Source organism: Lepisma saccharinum, chromosome 2, assembly GCF_977018435.1.
Source record: "Lepisma saccharinum chromosome 2, izLepSacc3.1, whole genome shotgun sequence".
NCBI lineage: Eukaryota > Metazoa > Arthropoda > Insecta > Zygentoma > Lepismatidae > Lepisma > Lepisma saccharinum.
The window spans coordinates 18,113,153-18,134,032 of record NC_139230.1 but is presented as its reverse complement, the minus strand read 5'-3'; the positions used below and the strand labels follow the sequence as shown (position 1 = coordinate 18,134,032).

Below are 20,880 nucleotides of genomic sequence, written 5' to 3'. Positions count from 1 at the left end.
TGGGCATTGGGCAGTTTATTACACTGTTCAGTGATATTGAATGTTGATCATATATCCTAGCTGAAGTAACCTTATGATGTAAGAAATCCTACACTTTTTCTGCGAGTACCTTTGGTGAGTGTAACATCAGATATGGAGAATGAAAGATGATGAGAAAACTATAGTACATCATGTAGTTAAAGTCGAACCTGTTCCACTAACGACACGGGATCATTACTCGAGAGGAGGGTTAATTAGCTACATGCTCCAGTAAAGTCTTCTGCAATAACCAGGGCTCGTTTTAGCATCACGGTCAACATGTGAATCGGTGTAGATCGTTACGGTCACATCTTCTGTTCTTGGTAACACGGTGCTTTGAGTCTCATCCGAATTCTGCAAATAAAAGCAATGTAACCGAATAAAATACTTCTAAAGGTTCGTTTTCTTTTCTGCTGCTTGTCGTGTGTATTCACGAAATTTAGTGAAAATGTGATTTTCTAAAATTTAGGAAGCAGCATGACATTCACTCATAGTCATCAATGGTTCACTGGTTTCAGAGCTTCATTCGATTAGTGAATGGCAGGTATTCACACAAACGTTTTGAGAGCTGTCTTTCCTCAGTTTCCAGAACATTCGAATATTCAGTATTCGAGTTTATACGCACTGATGGTACTGTTGTGTCCGGCCTTAATTCCCGTTGGGATGACATACCACAGGATCGGATCCAAGTACCAACTGAACACTAAAACAGTATAGCACAATCTTTGGTGTCTTATTGCATCACCACACCCAAGTATGGAAGCCTTAACATTCTATTTGGTGTTGTGTTACATCAATTAGTGTGTTACAATCGGGACCATGAGTCCCTATTAGCTTATCTGTATATAACGTTGGCTTAAAATAAATTTTCCGATTTTGTTACTTCGTTTTCTTCTTTCTCTTGCACCAAGCTAGGATTAGCAAGATGAATAGAATGATTGGAAAGATCTAGCATAATGTTGCCCTACATTACCTCTAGCATAATTTAGCCCAACATTTTTGCGAACGGTCTGTGCGAAAGTTTACCCGAATTTTCATTCTGGATAATCTTATAAATACAGTTTGGAAAGCAGCCGACCTCCGTAGCACAGCGCGCTACAACGCCAGAGGCCCCTGTTCATAAGCTGGCCTGGGGATGGGTGTTCTTTTTGTGTTCCTTCTCATTCGTAGGGTATAGCCAAAAGTAGCCACTCCAGTCCCCCTTCCTTCTCTCCGCCCTACCCCGGCAGTTTTTCTTACATCTGTAACCTAATGCATTTCCGGTAATATGCATATCATATTTTTGTACGTGAAGTTCAGATGGTCCAGTCTGCTGTCTTTTTCACTTCCACGCGGCAGACCCGTTTGTGATTACCGGAGTGGGTGATCTCTATTTTTCGTCAGTGTCCATGCATGTGATTCTGTGTATCACCCAGCCTCTCATCAATGAGTACCTTTGGAAACTGTTGTGAGAGGAAGGATGGTGTATTGCTCATTACACCATCCCTACTATGGCCAAGGTTATGACTGTGTCACCCACCTCCACACCCCATATGTGCCTTCGCGAAATGGTGCTATTCATAGGGTACAACTTCACATTGTGTAGAGCTGTGCCCGCAACCGTAAATGTTACACACTGTTTGCATAGAATGTTCCATGTTCAATATTTTGATCTGGTTGAAGTGCCCCACAGTCGCACCTTCAAATTCATGTTTGTGACAGGCATATAAAAAGGTAGCCTTCTTATATCAGTCATGTTTTGCCATATTTCCAGTGTATATCATTTACATATTTTCTCGTGTAAAGCAGTAGAAAAAGAGGTAAAGTGGTCCCCTGTGCTTAGCACCACGCCATGAAGGCGTATAGGGGGTGTGGGGTAACGCCCCACACTTTCTTGATCCGGTAGTGAGTGGGGGTGATGTGATCAGCATCACGTCCCTGACCGCTTTTAACCCCCCAGGGTTTCCCCCAGGTACCCATGTCATTCGACGTTGGGTGGGCGCCGGAGCCGCTTCCAACGTTAGAAAAATTCCCGGATTTGAATCGGCCGGGGATTGAACCTTGAGCATGGTAGTCAGACGCGTTACCGACTGAGCCACCGCGGCTCAGTAAAGCAGTAGAAGCATACGAAATTATGGAGAATATTATTGTTTTACTTTATCATTCTCTTTAAAATCTGTACGTATTCTGTAGTCAATATTTTTCACAATATCATATATTTTAATGTAATATTTTATAATATTATATATAAAGACACACACACTCTTAACAGGTATTACAAACGGCCTCCGTGGCTGTTCAACGTAACATGCCAGGAAATTAAGTCATCGGAAATAGCGAGCAATTAACCGAAATAGAAAAAAATAAAGTAAGGTATTACCAGGACACTGATAGAAAGTTTGACACTACTCAACATACAACTCATAACCTAAATCTTCACTGCACACGAATATACTCCCCGCTCCTCCACATACACACAAAGTGGATATTTTTCATATTTTTTATGCAGATTAAGATTGCTGTTTTTATAACTTCTCAGTTTGAATGAACTTCAGTGGCCCTAAAAATGTGCAATTGGAAGTTTCATGGCTGTAGAGTTAGGCAGCTCACACAATGCCATGTAGAGAGGCGAATATTTCAGGATATGGGAGTTCCATTTTTATTGCGGGCGACTGTACATCGTTTACCCATCGTCAGCGGTAGAGTGGTTGGTTTCGAATTGTGAAACATTAATGATATTTCGTCATCAGTATCAACTATTCATGTTCATCGCCGCGGTTAACCTAGAAAATGACGTTGGAAAGCAAAGCAAGAGGCTAACTTGGACAATTTCTTGCTAAATCATAATTGAACAGAGTTGTAGAGACTATTTATCAGTAAATGTAATTGCCACGAGTGTTGGTCAGTAATGCAATGCACGTGTAGATTACATAATGAAAACATCAGTACAAGCAGAATGTGAATGGAATAAATTCATTCTCTTGGTGACTGCCAGTGGAAATAAGAACATGCACAAAGGAAATTAATCGCATGGCAGCAGTATTTTATTGCACTAATTTTCATTCCAGTTTTAATTTGTCGTTTAATCATGTTTGATATAATGCCTTTAAAAAGCGATCATATGTACTTGTGACGTTTTAAATCCTAATACACTTGCATTCGTAAGTCTCTGCATCGGAAATTAATAAAACTAGCTTGCTGGGATAGTAGATCATGCTACTATAGTGCCGAACACCACAATCTATATTACGTTTCTATCGCTTAGAAATATAAGTAAGCTATAAGCTATCGTGATATTAAGCCTGTAGAGTTTCCACACGTATTACGCTGATATATGCGCACGCGTTTTAATATGCATACTCGTGCGCATGTTTACTTATTCCTTTGGATGTATTTTGTTTTTAATATCGTTGTAGAGTTCGGTTCGTTTTTGCACCGTGTGCAAGGAGTTCTGAAGCATTGGATTACGGCACGCGGCAGTGTATATCCTTTCAAGTAATACAAGATTTGCCTTAATGATAAGAAATCTTTTACAACAGTGAAATTTTGGTTGAACCTCACCATTTGTAACGAGGGAGAGTGTACGAGAAAATATATCAATGAAGTTTGGTAATTTTCTGACACTTTCTGAAGTTTACATGATCAGGAATGAGATGATCAAAGATACCTTTGTTCAAACTTGACATTCCTTTGCACCATATTTCTGTACTTGATCGTGTCTATAACGTGGTGTAAACTATATTACCACTCAAGTTGCCTTTTAGTTAAGAGGTCGGTCCTGCGTTCGATCCCCAGTGGAAGCAAATTGTACAGTGGTTCAGATCCCAGATTAAACTGGGTCTCGATTAACCTATCTGAGCCACACTATTCACAAGTTATTACGAGTTAAAAAATAGTGGACATGAAAATTGAGATGATTTCTTTTGTCCACCTTGAATAAGATTGATCGTGATGGTCATTAGAAAGTTTGTGAATATTTTGCGGTGTTACAACAGAACAAATTTCTTCATCGACTGATTGTAAAATAGACCTATCTCATGCCACGTTCCTAGCAAAGGTACGCACCTGAGAAATTCTCACGTTGCCAATGCGATGGTATTGAAGTGGAATAATGGGTCATTGGTACAAGTATTATCAGTCGAATTTTTACGCGGTTGTTTTGTGTTCCCTTTATGTCTACACATCACATTGCTATACCTTATTCCAGTCCTGGCGTGGTCAAGTGGGAGTGTTCTCAGTTTAATCAGTTTAAATCTAATCATCATTCATCCTCATTGCCACGATTAGTCAGTCATAAGTGACAAAAAAGCAACATAAATTAACAAAAAATACAAAGGGAGGACTTTAGTACAGAATATACAGAATAACGAGCGTTTCACCCTTTCTAGCATAATTTGGAACATCAGCAGCTTGTAGTCGTTTATCTTGGTCTAGTGAATAACTACTGTAATGCGTTGTGAAACCAAGGATTCTGCCTTCTATTCACTTCACTGTCATCAGAATTTCTCATACTGCAACTCATTTCAGTTGTATCTGCTCAAGAAAATTTAACCAAACATATTTTTCGGTCGCTATCATCCATAGCAATCATTATGCTTTTTCTTATTCGATTTTTTTAAAATTTAGCGTTGCTTTTCTGCCACTGCCAGATAAGGATGAGAGATGATGATATGAAATTGATGAAGGGCCACTCACAAAGAAACTCGTGCCGAGACCGGGGTTCGAACACGGGGGTCGGCAACTATCATTATGCAAGTTAACTTCTCTTATACTTGGAGTGAGTAAGAAAATGATAATGTCGCCTTGCAATCGAGGAATCCTAGGTCCAGAATTCGATGAGAGTGCCTATCTAGGTTTCCTGATTTCACTTAAACTGCAGGTCCAGTTTCAACTAGCGTCTCTCTGCATAAAGTTTAACAAACCCCAAGAAAGAATATGGAGAACTTATTAGCCCCAAGATATGGAGAAAGGTCAGATAAAATACACTTCCGTCGGTGGCATTTAACGAATATATTGGTGAACTGAATATAACCTATACAGTGAAGAACAAAATAACATACCGAAGAAACTAAGAACATACAAAAGATAAAGCTATTCCCTGTGCATTGCAAGCAGTAAGTATAGGAGGTGTGGAGGTAGGGGGCCCCAAACATACTTGATGTACACCAGTCTGGAGGTGATGGGGTCAGCACCACGCTCTGGGCACCTTTATCTGCTCTCCGGGTTGCTTCCAGGTACGGAGTCACTTGATACAGAGGCAATTTCGGAAATATTCTCACCTGGGATCACCTACCCTGGAAATCGAACCAGGGCCTCCGTTGTAGCAGTCAGACGCCCTACTGACTGAACCACCGCGGCTCGTGAAAAGAACAACATACCGTAAACAAATCACTTCGATCAGAATTGCTTTTCCATGCGACTTATACAGAACTACCAAGCTGGTGATTATATTTAAGCCTATGCATAGGCTATATGTGTTCTTTATTATGCCGGCCAAAATTTGTTTTCAGTTTGTGTTAAGTGTATTATTATTATTGTGTATATTGTGCTTCGGGAGTCGAGACCGTGGCGACTCTGGAAAAACTATTGGAGTTTAAAGAAAGTTTCTTACAATAATTTGAAAATTTATCAACGGAATTGAATTGGTGTATCTTGTAATGTTTAAAAATCACCTTATTCTTTTTCAGTGTATTTTGGGACTTGTACTGTGCGGCACCTGAAAGGAGGGACACGTGCGAACATTCAAGTGAAGCGAAAGCCTTCCACGACTATGTAAGTATTATTTTATGTATACTCTATTGGATTGTTAATGTAGAACTGAGCTTAGTAGATAACGTTACATACAATTATAATCTATTTACGTATGCCTCACATTTCTTGCGAAAACAGAACCTCACTAACCTAGCTCTGCATTGGTGTAAGTTTTTTTTTAGCTCTTCTTTTCAGCATTGCGTTGCATTCCTGTCCCTCGTTACTTTTTGTTCTATTTTTTGGATTTGATAGTAAATTATTGAAGATAGAGTAGATATATTACCAGGTGCAGTTGAAGAACAAAGTAAGAGAAATGCTGGAACCTAGGCTTAATGGACTTGACAATTCGTAACGAATATAACATTTACGACGTGCTTCCACTCTTCCCGAGCATGTTGGAAGCTGGACGCAAGAGATTCTGGTTTCGAATCCTGGCCTAGGCGTGTGATGTGCTGCATCAATTTCCGCAAATTATCATTCGTCATCATCGTCGCGATTAATCTAAAGAGATAAAAAAATCGATGTAAAATAAGCTAAAAATATGAACGCACGTGGAAAGGTTAGAATTTTGTAGACCACGACCATAGTTTGAGCTTTAACGCCATCCGCTACTTCTGTTAGAAAGTTTATAGAACTGTAAACTTCCTTGGATGAGGGAACTTATTTACTTGAAAATACATTTTTCTCTTATTACACGTCGTCGCCTTGTAATCAAGTGGCTCCGGGTTCGATACTCGGTGGAGGCACATAGTGGTTCGGATCCCACTTTAAACTGTAGGTCCAGTCCCAATTAGCCTTACTGTGCATGTGGACTTAAAACACCAAATCAATCAGTCAATCAATTCTCTTATTACATTTCTTGAGTCGGTGCTTGCATTAAGGCACTTACCAAGTTAAGAAAACATATTTCAAAGATGAATGTATCAGTTGACTCTCGAATCGGCGAACTTGCCGATAAAGAACTGAATTGTATATACGCTACACACTACTCTTTTTGTGTTAATGAAGGGATGTGTGAAATAAATTTTCAACATACAATTTTTGCATGACGGTTCATTAGGGTTTGAGTAAAAAATACGTTTCAGGCTATACTCAAAGCAACTTTATTGAACCCTTGTTGTCACCAAGAATGCTAAAGCAGAAGTCCATTTGAATTTGACTCATTATATTGCAGTCTATAATATTTGGCTACTTAACATGTTTGTGAACAATCTTGCACTACTGTGACTGGACGACTTAAAATCGAAAAAAAAGTGCTATAATCCCGCTATGATCGTATGTTCACCGGCTCTGCCCTCTTTGTTTTCGTTCCATTCAACGAGGACAGAAGCTTTCCACTTGACCTCCAACGGAAAGGAGTCCGCGCATTGCCAACGTTCCAGGGTGGATGACCCAAGAATTTCTCGTGCAAAAAAAGGAGACTGGCGAAGGCAATGAAGAAAGATCTTCATTTTTATAGCAACGCTCTGAGGTTCAAATATTCTCATGTTGCGTTATGGTATGGTGTCTGCATGCACTATAGTGGTGCTTGGTACAATTGACGGTCAATTGCAGTGGAAACCAAAGGGACATGTATGTGATATATTCCGTATCAGAATCTTATGCCTGCAGGCCAGCAAGTGAAACTTAATATCATACAAAACGTTAAAACGAACGTAGTTCTATAGGATACATATATTGTACACACAACCGTGTATTTGAAACTGGTATATTTTCATTTCGATGCAGTATGCAAGTCGGTCATTGATTTTGAAGTAAAATATATCCGGTGCCATCACATGATTGCCCAAAATACACTTCTATTCACGTAAAAACAGATTTCTGTAGTGACTTACTTGTCTCTGTGGTTGGAACATTCAAGAATGATTTTATTTAGTGGGAAACCTGATGGTAATAGACCTGTAGGAAGGCAAAGACGAAGATGGAGGGATAACGTTGAAATAGACCTAAAGGAAATCCGTAAGGATGGAAAAGATTAGATTGACCTTCCCAGGATAGGGACAGACGAAAGGTTTGTGTTGCTGCAGCCTTAAATTTTCCGTTTTAAGAAGGCTAGAGCGTTAGTTAATAGAATGAAGGCTGAATCTCAATTTTTCGATAATGAAATCATGGATGTGCAACTTATATCCACACCTCAGGAATCGAAGTCACTGCCTGTACCTGTTTTGCAGTACTTTTTCAGTTTCCTATTCCTTCCGTGGATTGAACAGATTCACACTTCTCAATTTTCCTAGTTTTCCCTTGTTCTTTTTTCTGAATTTTAATAGTAGTGGGTCCAACAACCGCGTTGTTTGCAATTTTTGCAAATGTAACTTGATATATAGCAGTACTGGTGAGATTTCAATATTGATACATTCAACTCGAATCCCAAATTCAGCCGTAGTTCTAAAGTATACTGTTCACACCGAAATTTTAAGCCATGCGATTCTTCGCTTTTGAAGTCAAAAACAACGACACCACTGGAGGGAACTACTGAGGGGAATGTCCAGTGGAATCACGACCTGCTTGGAGGCAGAAGAGAAGTTACCGCCTCGCTACCTGCAAACTCGAGTTTAAAAGTGGCTTGCAGCACAACTTTTTCCAGCATAATTTTTGCAGCCTCTCATCGAGGCTACCCGAACGGAAAATAATACAAAATGTTCCTTGAGGAGGACAGTCCACTTGTTGGTATTGATTCCCAAGATGACTGACTACACTGAACCAGATGTTGCATGAATTGACAACAGAAGAAATGGTTGTCGGATAATTCAAACTGCCGTCATGGTTTGCCCGTGTAGTGTGTTTTACAGTTACTTACAATACTTATTTACGTGTGCCACATTGTTGATTTTTGATGCGTAAAACTCATATTGAAATTAAATGTTGGAAAGGATCAAAGTATTATAGTTTAACATACGCATTGCAGTTAACAAAATGATTAGTTTTCGGTTGAACAGTTTTCTGACTGTACATTACATCACATACATTATACATTATGTATAATAAAAGACTGTTAAATGTTAAAAAGATCCATATTTGATTGTTCTTTCTGTTAACCAGATCAGTTTAGCTCTACTAGCAGTTTACTGACCTATTGTTCATATTCACAATATGTATTTAAAAGTGTGATTAGTAATTATTATAAGCAGGTAAAATAGGGACATGTCACAAGAGACAGGATATTCTCTTCTGTTTGGATTGCAGAACTTTACAAATTTCGTCAGGTGGAAGGGTACCAGATTGGGCAGGCAGATCTGAAGTGACAGGAATTTGTATATCTAAGCACCCGAACAGATTTGAGAAGACTGGATGTCACTTCTTGTTGAATGAGTGAGTTGGTGTTTGAAGTCCACTTTATGCACAGTAAGGCTAATCGGGACTGGGCAAACAGTTTAAAGTGGGATCCACTTCTTGTTGAGTTTTGGAGTAAACGCATCCAGTGTACAACAAACAACTGCCTTATGTATAAGGTATAAGGAAACAGTATTGTGACTGAGCGTAATGACTGAAAACGAGTAAACGTACCATCTTATGTTGTTCCCATGAAATGTCCTTGTAGGTAACTCCAGTTTTATTTTACGGAAGAAGATTGCTTTTAATGTAGAGCATAAAGTGAAAGGCCGCCCGGAAGAATATCGGTACTTTCCTGATTTTGCGCTACGAACTTGGTGCTGACACGCTTCAGGAGAAAGTAAGAAATTTCTAATGTGAAAACGCACGTTTGCTACAGAGTGCATTCATCCCATGCAGTGAATTGAAAATCAGCTTGTATGAAAGCAAAACCCTTTTTTTCATTAGCCAGCTTTTAAGGTTGATTGTTTTGGGTCGTATCGAAAATAAACAATACATTCAAGTTGAAAGTCAGAAAGCTTGAAGTTATGTATGGAAGTGAAGAGTGCAACATGAATTTCCTTGATAGAGGAAAATCCTCGTGCCAAAGCAGTTGATTCCAATTGATGATTTGATTTAGTTTATTTTACTCGCGTTTTGTGGCTCTTGGCTAATTTGCGAAGATGGGAATGAGTGATGAAATGATGAAATTGACGAATGGACGTTCACAAACAACAAAGCCTGAGCGGGATTCGAACTCGGTACCCTTGGCGTCGCAGCACGATGAGCTAACCACTCGGCCACAGAGTCCGGCGATTCCTATTGAAGAAGACCTATTGGATGTTGTACGTTGGTACAGTGGCGTGCCCAAGGGGGGTTGGTGGGGGTTATAACCCCCCCATTTTGGTCCAGTTTTTCTAAAAAAAAAGAAAGTGAAAGGCAGAAAAATATGGCAAAATTAGAACTGACTACTTAAAAAATGTACACATAACCCCTCCCTTTCGAAAATCCTCGGCACGCCACTGCGTTGGTACCTCTTTGAACTCTCCTTCTGTCCTCCCAATTTGAATATTCGCTGAATATAATAGGGCTGTGCCGATACCACTTTGAACCGATACTCTTACCGAAGTTGCACCGGTACCGATACTTGAAAATTTCAATAATTGTAAGTTATTCAAGATATTCATTAACAATAGTGTGTAATCATTCCACACTAATTATATGTATCAATTGACCAAGATTAACATACAAAAATTACATTACAATATTAAATTACTTATGTCGTAACAAAATTGTTTTTTCTCACACACAAAACTTGTGCAAAATAAAGATAATCTTCTAATTTTGCGTAATTTCAAGGATAATTAAACACCGCTAAAGTGTCTAAAGGCATTTTTGTTGAGCCCGTGAAAGACCAAGAGGCCGGAAAAGTGTCATCGGTAACTGTTAATAAATTCCCACCGTCACCACTGGCATCGGCTGAGCTCTAGAATATAGTCAACGATGTGGGCTAGTTATTTTCTTAATTAGATTTGTCAACTGTATACGCGTATGGATTTTTCGGTACGATTGCCCTTGTGATCGCTTAGCGTGTGACTTAGTTGAAGAGGCGAATTTGAGATTTTCCGTTATAGTCTCTTGTGGGATGGCATGTGCCGGTAGATATCAATTCCACCGTTGAGGAACTCATTGTTATGGTGCGTTTATGGACATTATTACTAAAGGATTGCACATCGTTAGTCCGTAACTCATGCATCCAGCTTAACAATTAACGTGCATGCCAAGTCGACTGTTAGGTGAAGCTGTTGTAAACGTGGCCCTGAAGGCGGAGCCGTTCTACAAAAAGAAGAGAGAACTAGTCGTGATGACCTCGGGCGCAGGTAAGCGGAGGAAGGATGAGAGGGTTAACCTGACCCTCAGGGTTGCCATGTTGACGGTAACGTGCGTAGATGTTGCCAGGTTTCCACCCCGCATAATCAGAAGAAAACACAAACTGTATGAACTCTGGGAAGGGAAAGGTTGGAAAGTACTGCTTCGGATTGCTTGCGGACATATTGAAAAGTTTCGAAATGCTACGGTCATTACGGTGTAGGTGTGTTACCGTCTGGCTCAAGAAGCGTTGTCGCGTTTGCTGTGCCCTCATTGCATTCCAAGCATCACAGCGTTTTACAGATAACAGTAGGTTTACCTTGACAAAAATGCCGTGAATGGCTGAGACGACAGAGCCGTATCTGAATATGAGTTAATGAATACATCAGCACTCTTAACTTGGTTCTCCCTGATGAAATGTATCTGCTTTTTGTTGACGTCCCCGATCTAGTATTTAGCATAACTACTCACGGGCTCGGAATTCCTAATGTCCTATTTTCAATTTATCATCACCGCGCTACGACGTCAGGGGTCCCAGGTTCAAATCCCGGCCTGGGTATGGGTGTTCGTGAGTGTTCCATCGTCAATTTCATTGTATCATCACTCATCCTCATCCTCGCGAATAGCCAAAAGTGGCAGAAAAGCGAAGTAAAATAAACCATATCAATCAATCCATTTATCACCATTCTTCCAACTTCATACACTAGGGGTCCTGGGTTCGAATCCTGGCCTTGGTATGGATGTTTGCGAGTGTCCTTCACGAATTTCACATTCCCATCTTCGCAAATACAGCAAATCAACAACAATCTTCCAACTTCATCTAGCGGTAGAACTGTTTAATTCAGTGTCATACTTCAATTCACATGGGATGGCCGAGAAAAAAACGCGGAAACAACTCTTATTTTGACACTACCTTTCCAGTTCATTTTTAAAGTTTTGATTTGTGTGCACTTTATGTACCGATAGGCTAAACGGAACTGGGCGTACAGTTTGAAGTTGGATCCGAACCACCAAGTGCTTCCACCGGCTATCGAATCCGGGACCCTTTGATTACAAGGCGACGACGTTACCACCACGCCATCTGGGAAGCCCACCACCTTTCGAATACCACCTTTACTCCATTCGTAGAAAGTGAAATATGCATCACTATATTTTGAAGGAATATAGTAACAAATAAAGGAGGAAAACTAGACATAGCCAAAGAATAAAAAGCGGAAAGAGTTTATTGACTAGAAAAGTGCAACTTCAGTATTATTGCTAAAGTTTTGAAGTGTACCAGTACTTGTGAGATGTTTGTAAATGAGCTGCAGTTATTTTGCTCTGTTATATATGCAGTAGAAAGAGTGCACAAGTAAGTGTCATTGAGACCAAGCGGTATTGTATTATCTCCGAGTAGAACTTGTTTTCATATCTGAACGTCACTTCGAAGACACGTATTTGTGCCGTCTTCCTGTGATCGAATGTCGTGAGTTGAAAATGTTCAACTTTCTCGCGAATAAGGCACTTTGAAGTTTACGTGTTAGTGTCATGTATACATCCCGTTTTGAAATATTTTAAAGTATATTTAAACTGTTGTTTTTCACTGTAAAGTTAGTTATTAAGTCTTACTTTATTCTCGAATGTACTCGGATTCATTTTTCTGGTCCTAGAGAAAAATAATATCTTACTTGAAGATTCATATTAGGAAGGGTTGGTTGTTCAAGACAGAAACTTCGTTCTGAGCACTTAAACTGGGACTAACCAAAAAGGTATATGCCGACCTCCGTGGCGGAGTGGTTAGCACAGCGCGCTAATCCCGGGTTCGAATTCCGCCCTGGGCATGGGTGTTCATTGTGAACATCCCTTTGTCAATTTCATCACTCATGCTCATCGTCGCGATTAACCAAAAGTGGAAGAAAAGTCAAATCAAACCAAAAGTAGTTGAGGCGCTGTCTGATTGGTGCTTTCACCGAGTTTATAATTTGATTAGGCGCTTGACGGGAATATGAATAACATTTTTCTACCTAGTGATTTCCACCTGCTACCTTTCTCAAATCTCTGACAACCATTCAAAATAAACTTTGTTTATCAAGTTAGCTGCGCGATTTCTAGGACGAGAAGTCCTGGAATACTTGGGATAGACAGAGAAAATTTTATCATTTGTGATTGTCACAATGATCCATTTCACTTAATTTGAAATGCCATCATTGAATTAAATTACAATGAAATTGTAGTTTTCCAACAATTTCCGTGCAGCCAATAGACGATTTTGATCGGGGAGAAAGCTTTGCAGCTGGTTGAAGTTTTCTTGTAAAGAATTTCTTTTCACATCTTTACACTGATGATAGGTGAGAAACATGGTGATTACAGGCATGCCCCCCCTGAATTTGTGTATCTATTGATTTGTTTTCGCTGGATAGAGCATAACTACGTTCGCCACTTCTAACTGCCAGGCCGAATTTTGAATTTTCTTGTGGGAGGCCGGAGCTCTGTTCCATAGAATTTATTATTTTTTAAGATAGTGGCTTTCTAACTTGACTCCCACGCCGCCTGTGAAAAAACTCAGAAACCAAGACTGTACGGCTTTTCCAGGAGGCCAGGGAAACTTGCACACATTGTTTTCAAAGGAGATGTGTATAAGAACTATACAAGCTGCCTGCAAGTTGTGTATCAATTGATACACATGGCAGGTGAAGTGTTAAGCAACACGCTGCGAAGTCAGTTACCTGCGTTCGAGTACTGAGTAGGGTCTCTCATGTTTACAAATAAAGCCAGATAACAGCAACGATGGGATTCGATGCGCTGACCACGCGTCACACAATGAAAAGCCGCCTGGCAGACCTTAGTCCTCAAAGGGCAGTTGCAGAGTTCAGTTCATTATATCGCAGTTTAACCATTTTCTCTAAAAAAAAGGCAAGTGGTGATAAGTTGTAACATGAACAACAGAACATCAACCTGAAATTTCTATGCAAACCCTGTTTGGTTTGGCCTAGAGATGGAAAAACTCTAAAATAATCATGCCGATGGCAGCTTAAAAGCAGCGTTTAGAAGACATTTTATTGAGAAATTGTTGGTTACACTTTTCCTCTGCATAGAACAGTGACATGTTCTCGTGCGTGAACTATCAGGTCTCGAGCACTACACCTGTGCACGAACAGGAGCAGACTGGTCCACTAAATGTCAGCTAAGTAAAATAAGTTAACTGACATCACAGAACAAGGTTGTTAATTCGCCACTACGCACGAGTCCGAACAATTGAACAGTCTCGTGTGGAACTGGTACCGTGTGAACATAGTATGAAGATTTGTAGTGACTGCTGAAAGCTCGGAAACTCGTGTAGAAGTCGTCGTGTGAGAACCAGAGGGACGAAACTCCAATTTATCAAATTTACAGGAGAGAGGAAATTATTTATTCTTAGGAATATATCTGACTCTTAAAGAGAGTCTAAATTTGAGATACGTGACTCGACCTTACTGCTGAGGAAAAAAGTGGAGGTGTCGATCTGACTCCAAATAAAGATCTACAGAGGAATAAATTTAAACAAAACTGAAAACTGCATTTTTGGAGTTACGTTCCTCTGGTTCTTATTCGACGAACTCACCTGCTTGAAAACCTCTTCATGTAAAAAAATATAAATGTCTGAACACAAACTTCTGTGATCTTGAAGCACTTCCTTAGACTAAGCGTACTTTGAATGTCCTTGCTCGAAGGGGTGTTGGGTAACCAGGGTGAGATGGAATTCTTGGGACAACGACAGATATGGAATAGAGGCAAATTTTACTGCGGTGATATTCGATAGTGAGCTTGAGTTTACCAGACTCTCTTCTGCCCGCCTTCTGCACTGTAGGTGCAGTTGGATCGGAATTCTGTGTGTTCATACAGTAAAATTAGTAGTCCAGCTCGACAGGTATCGTGCTTGAAATGTGGCAACGCTGGTCTGAGGAGGAACGCATTCTGTTTGGGTGGGTATATTGCCCGGAGGCATTGAGCTGACCAACTAATTTTCACCCATTCCACCTGTCGCTGCTGTGCCTGTTTGGAATATCCAACCAGTGTGTGAATAAGCAAGCAGTGGTGGGTGAATCCAATCCAGAATGAATTCTTTGGGGTTGTATATGAGTGCAGATCAAGTGAGGATAAGTCAGCAAAATGTTTTCACGCTTTTGTTTCCATATCTTGTGTACGCGTAAGGTACGTGACGTCTCGCATTTCAAACTGAGTTGAATGATTCCTCCCCGACGCATTGTGCTCAAATACGCTCAAGGCCGAGCTGACAGGTTTGTTGTACTTGAGGACTTGGGGGAAGCGCACTGGGAGGGGAAAGTGGTAAAGCACCTTTCCACCCCTGTTCGCTACAAATGCAAAGGTATTCCAGGCAACCGAGGTGTTCATTAGGTGCTGGAAAGAAAGCTGAAGTATATCACGGAGCTTTCAGACCTAAGCGACACGATGCACGGTCCTGTCTGAGAGAGACGCACAGCTTGTCACTTTGGTACGAAAGGGTGCATTTATTTCTGAAGGTTCGTTCCAACGTACCACGTGAGAAGGCACTCGGAAGAACAACCTTAACTTCCTATAGTACACCCCGGTCTCTGTAGGATTGTGTTTGTCCTTATGTGTGCCGATGCAAAGTGCCCCTTTACAGCCTCTTCTTTTAACTAGAAAAAGTTGCTTGTGTGAAGACTTATCCTCGGATACAGTACAGCTTCATTGTTGTTAGTAGTCTACAACCGTATTAGTTTCAGCAATTGATTTAGGAAGTTTGTAATGTGCATATGTTTTGTTGTATTAAGATCTAAATTTCATGTACGATCGGCGACAACGATAACAGGAGGCACGTTGTCCATCGCTATTTGCATTTTCGGGCCTCTCGGTAATCAAAAGGTCCCGGGTTCGAATCCCGGCTTGGACATAGGTGTTCTTTGTGAGTGTCCATTCATCAGTTATATCACTCATTCTCATCTTTTCGATTAGTGAAAAGTGACAGAAAAGAGAAGTAAAATCAATCAATCAATTCAAGGGTCTCGGATTCGGAACTCGGTGATGTAGGTATATGGTGGTTTGGATCGCACTTTCAACTGTATGTCCAGTCCCGTTAACTTTTCTGTGCATAAAGTTGACTGAAGAACAAATTCAAAAATTAATTATATTTCACCCTCTTAGCCACAATTAACCCCCACAAGCAGAGAGCCATAATTTAATAACCAAAGTACAAAACAGCAATCTTTGCTACACGTAACGGTAGTCACTAGATCACGGCCATGTTGAACCTGTCAGGAGGGTCCAGAAACATAAATTTCTAAGTTGCCCAATGAAGATTATTTAAGGATTTGCTAGTCCTGGCATAACGGCCGCGAACGCAAGAGCTTGGTTTCATGTTACATAATGGGCAAGGCTGTTCATTATGTGTCGCAGTTCATAAAATGCTCATGACAAGCCAAAACAACCATAAAGAGCCTTGGTTCTTGGTCCGATCATGAATGGCAGCCTGGCTGTAGGGGTTGCTTATTGCAAGACTACCGGAGGGAAGGGGACATGCCTAGTCTGAGCACGAGTCCAAGAGTCCCATTTGAAGCCGGTAAATTGAAACCTCTGTATCGAAGTCGTTAACGATCGGTCGTAAGTGCGAAACCTTGACTTCAAGACGTACGGTCAGCTTTCGTCCATCTCGTGTGGCACACCCACCCACGTTCCAGCTACTGGCCTGCCTGGCTCAGTTTTGGCATTACTGAACAATGTGTCGTAAAACGGTGCGTTTAGTAGAGTAAAACTGTGGAACACATTAACACAGTTTCACATGGTGTAATGGCATTATTGACTGCTTGTTGTAAACAGTTCGAAATCAACGGTGTATCCATTTTAGAAATCAGACCATTGAAAGCTTGTACTTCTGTTTTCTTAAATCAAAAGTATTTGTGTTTCGTATTTTTGTGAAAAGCAAGAGCTTTCTTTTAACCCCCGATATTATTAAGTGTTGTGTATATTGTTGCAGTGGCTTATGATGCAGACCTCTGAGGTAGGATGATATTGCATATGTCCCCCACTTCTTCAAATGATTCTTTTTTCTGGCGGACTGTAACTTAACTCAGCTAGGAATCGCTTCATCCTAGTGTGATCACGAATCAATGTTCTGAGCCGTATCAGTCTAGGGCGCGTGTTGGCACAACATTAGTGACGTGGTATTGCTGCAAATGAATTCGATTTATTTACGATGCGTCTGCACTTGACAAAATCTCTTCACGTTACATCTGAAGGGTATGTGTTCCGTCTACTTCTGGATCAAAGCTCCTCCCCGACGGTGAAACGGTGACACTGTCTCTTTGTAACCATGTGTTCCGGCGTTTGATACCCGATAGAGGCACATTGCACAATGTTTCGGATCCCACTTTAAACTGCAGGTTCATTCCCGATTAACGTGGCTGAGAGTTGAGTAGACTTAAAGAAAGTTTCATATTTTATCATCTGGATCATATAAATTATAACTGATGCAGGGAACTATCTGTCATCCAACCGATTTCCGAAAAATTCAGCTTTATAGATAATCTGACAAGTAGTTTTGGTAGCTATTGTCCGAGTTACAGGCGATATTTCTTATTCCAGAGCAACTAGTGTCAGTAAACACACACTCGTGACACATTAATGATAATGAAAATGTCCGTAGCAGAAATAAAGGAGCGAATACTATCAACCAGACACTGAGACCTAAGAATTATTCAAAACGTAATTATTTGCTTCTTAATAAGCTTCAAAGATTGAAAATTGAATAATCAATAATATTTCGGCCCAACTCCGTGGCGGAGTGGTTAGCACAGATGCCAAGGGTCTCTGTTTCGAATCCCGGCCTGGTCATGGCTGTTGTTTCTTTGTGTGTCCCTTCATCAATTTCATCCTTATCTTCGCGATGAACAAAAAGTAGCATAAAAGCGAACTAAAATAAACCAAATCAATGATTCAAAAATTATTTTGGAGACTTCATTACCTCGGCGCCTTGGAATCAAGGGACCCCGTGTTCGATACCCGGTGGAGGCACATTGCACAGTGGTTCGGATCCAACATTAAACGATAGGTCCAGTCCCGATTAGCTTACCTGTGCATAGTGGACTTGAAAGAACAAATCAAATCAAAGTCCAGTACTTCGGGTATGCAGTATCGCGAAAGTTCCATTTCGTAAACTTGACAATCTGCGGATCAGCCCACTGCCACGAGATCAGATATTAAATACGAGAAACAATACTAATAACAGAAGTCAAATAGTAACTGTAGAGAGAGGATTACTGTTCAATTTTTCCTGCCTCACGTAAAGGGCGCAGCAAAGCATGTAAAAAAAAAAGGGAAAGTTCATCGCCAGTCCCTAGTTCGCCCACAAAAGTTAGCAGACTATCGCACCGAAAATTATTTCAGTCCGGCTTGAGCAGAGCGCATCTCGCAATACCTTGCAGGAACGATTCAGCTTTAATTCTCAGAATAAGGTTTACTTGCTCCTTTGTTTTCGTCGTTACACATTCTCCGTACAAATTGTCTCGAGTACGTAAACTTGTGCATGACAAAGGTTACACAATAGTCGCATTCATAGCGTCTTTCGGATATCCTCTTCGCGGTGGAAGAGTACTAGTTGACCTTCGTTGTTATCAAGAAACTTGCGTCTTCCCACGCTTTTACTGCAAGAGCGGAAGTCTTTCCAACCTCACGCAGAACTTAATAATGGAGTATAACAGAGGAGCAACTTCTCTTCTTCGAAACTTGAGCTACCGCCGTCAGTTTGAGGGATAATAAATGCGCACAAAAACTTCGTGATCTGTCTTTCAAATTGCCAAACTTGCCCATAAAATATTCTGGCACTGCCCTACTTCTTTAAGCTAATCTGGAGAATTAACATCAGCCTAATAAATAATCAGCACTGTAAGTTTTATCTGCGTAGTTATCTCTGAAAGTTCGTTTTATTGCCTAGATATGCTAATCGGACACCGGTATAGTCCAAAGTGGAATTCGAACCCAGGATATCGTGATTACGAACCCCGAGTGAGGTGGAGTTCGGCACTTCGGAGACAGTTTGAAACCGAAGGTCCAATATTAGCCTATAAATGCGTCAAAGAACAATATATATATATATATACCTTGAACACAGGGCCATATCAAAACCACAATCCCATCGACCTGTTTATAGTTTTCAAACCGAGATCCATCCAGAGGTTACACGGGACTGGGCCTAAAGTTTGTGGGATTCAAACCGCTGTGCGGTGTGCCTCCAACGGGGTTCGAACCCGGAGCTTCTTGATTACAAGGCGACGACGTTACACTACGTCATCGTGAAGGCCCAGTTTACAAATCGAGGCGCCTCAGTCTTGTCTTCTGTACGGGAGACTCCGGTTCGATCCTAAAGAATGTCCTTAAGTTTTTCAACCTTTCCGATTCTGAGACCAGACATCAGTTTCTTATTTAGAGAATACAAGAGGGAGAATTGAAGTTGAACCGAGGGAATTACGTGCTGTTTTGTGAGTTGAGCTACAAACACCGTAAAGCCGACCACCTCGGCGGAGTGGTTAGCACAGCGCTCTACGAGGCCAAGGGAGTTCGAATTCCGACCTGAGCGTGGTTGTTCTTTGTGAGTCTCATCATCACTCATCCTCATCTTCGCGATTAGCCAAAAGTGGAAGAAAAGCGAAGTAAAATGAACCAAATCAATTAATCAGACAAACATTTGTGCCAAAACAAATCTCCTCGAGTAGATATCATGCTCTGCTGGATTTGTAGTAGTTTTGATGACACCCAGACATAAACCAGCCTGGCAGACGTAGAGCGTTCGAATGCCGTGGGAGGATTTCTAAACTGATCTAATTTTAAAGAATTCCAGAAAATCTGTGTGGTTCTTTGAAGCCAAGTTCCAGCCGAGTAGCTTCTTACATGCAAAGATTAACCAAACAGATATCGGTACATATGTTGACTTGGCTGTCGAGATGAATGTTTCAGTTATTTTGAATTGGTCGTGCCATAAGAGGTTCCAGATTCGAGTCTTCACCTCGGCATGTGCGTTTCCTTGTGCTTCTTCAATTTCATCGATATCGTCGCGATCAAAGGAGACATTAAATAATAAATAAACAAGTTCACAAACAATGATTTGTTTTTATCATGTCCACGACCGTCGTGTACTTCTCGTTAGTGACTGTTCATATTTATCGTTCAGCCACACTGTTGCTTGTCTAGAATGTTTTATTACGGAGTATTACACTTCGACATAATACATCTTGAATAAATTATAAATACATTTTCCATTACATTTCTGGGCCTCCCCGATGGCGTAGTTGTAACGTCGTCGCCTTGTAATCAAGGGTTCCCGGGTTCGATCCCGATGGAGGCACATAGTGGTTCGGATCCCACCTTAAACTGTAAGTCCAGTCCCGATTAGCGTTACTGTGCATAAGTGGACTTAAACCACAAACTCTATCATTAAATTCCGTGACACAATCGCTATTTTAGGGCATTTCATCGGGTGATATGTGGTCATCTCCTCCGTCTTCTGTCTGGCTTTCGAGATTCTAGTCTGCCCCCGCCGGGATCGAACCCGGTTCCTCTCGCACCAAAGGCAAGAGCGTTTACGCGGGATATCTGTTTGTTATTACTCTGTCTAAAAGTTTCTTAATAGAAAATAAATCGAAGTCTGAGAGCAGCTGCAAAGGAAAAACTAGAAGATAATAAAATTTACAGGGTTAATTGAAAGGACTATAAGTACTGCCGGTTCGCTCTACGTATTTGATTATTTTAAGCCAGTTTCATGCAAGGTGTGAGTGCACGTGACCTATAAAAGAGATGTAAACATGGGATATTAGTAGAAATGCGTTAAGTATGCGAAATGACTTCCTTTCGATAAGGACAAGCCGCGTCTACTGCGTCACACGTACGGATCGGAATAGCCTGCCAACGGAAGAAAGGATTTGGGCTACGTCCAACTACTTGAGCGCATGTGTTGGTCTTCGCTCG

At 40.8% G+C, this 20,880-nt stretch overlaps 1 protein-coding gene across 10 annotated transcripts in view; it reads left to right on the top strand.

The window, feature by feature from the left end:
- Positions 1–20,880, top strand: part of Ssdp (Sequence-specific single-stranded DNA-binding protein) — a 294,147-nt gene that overhangs the window by 79,632 nt on the left and 193,635 nt on the right. For all 10 annotated transcript variants that reach the window (XM_083117122.1, XM_083117123.1, XM_083117116.1 and 7 more), the window contains exon 4: positions 5,685–5,769. In XM_083117122.1, the coding sequence (XP_082973248.1) occupies positions 5,685–5,769 (85 nt within the window). The remainder of the gene's footprint in view (positions 1–5,684; positions 5,770–20,880) is intronic.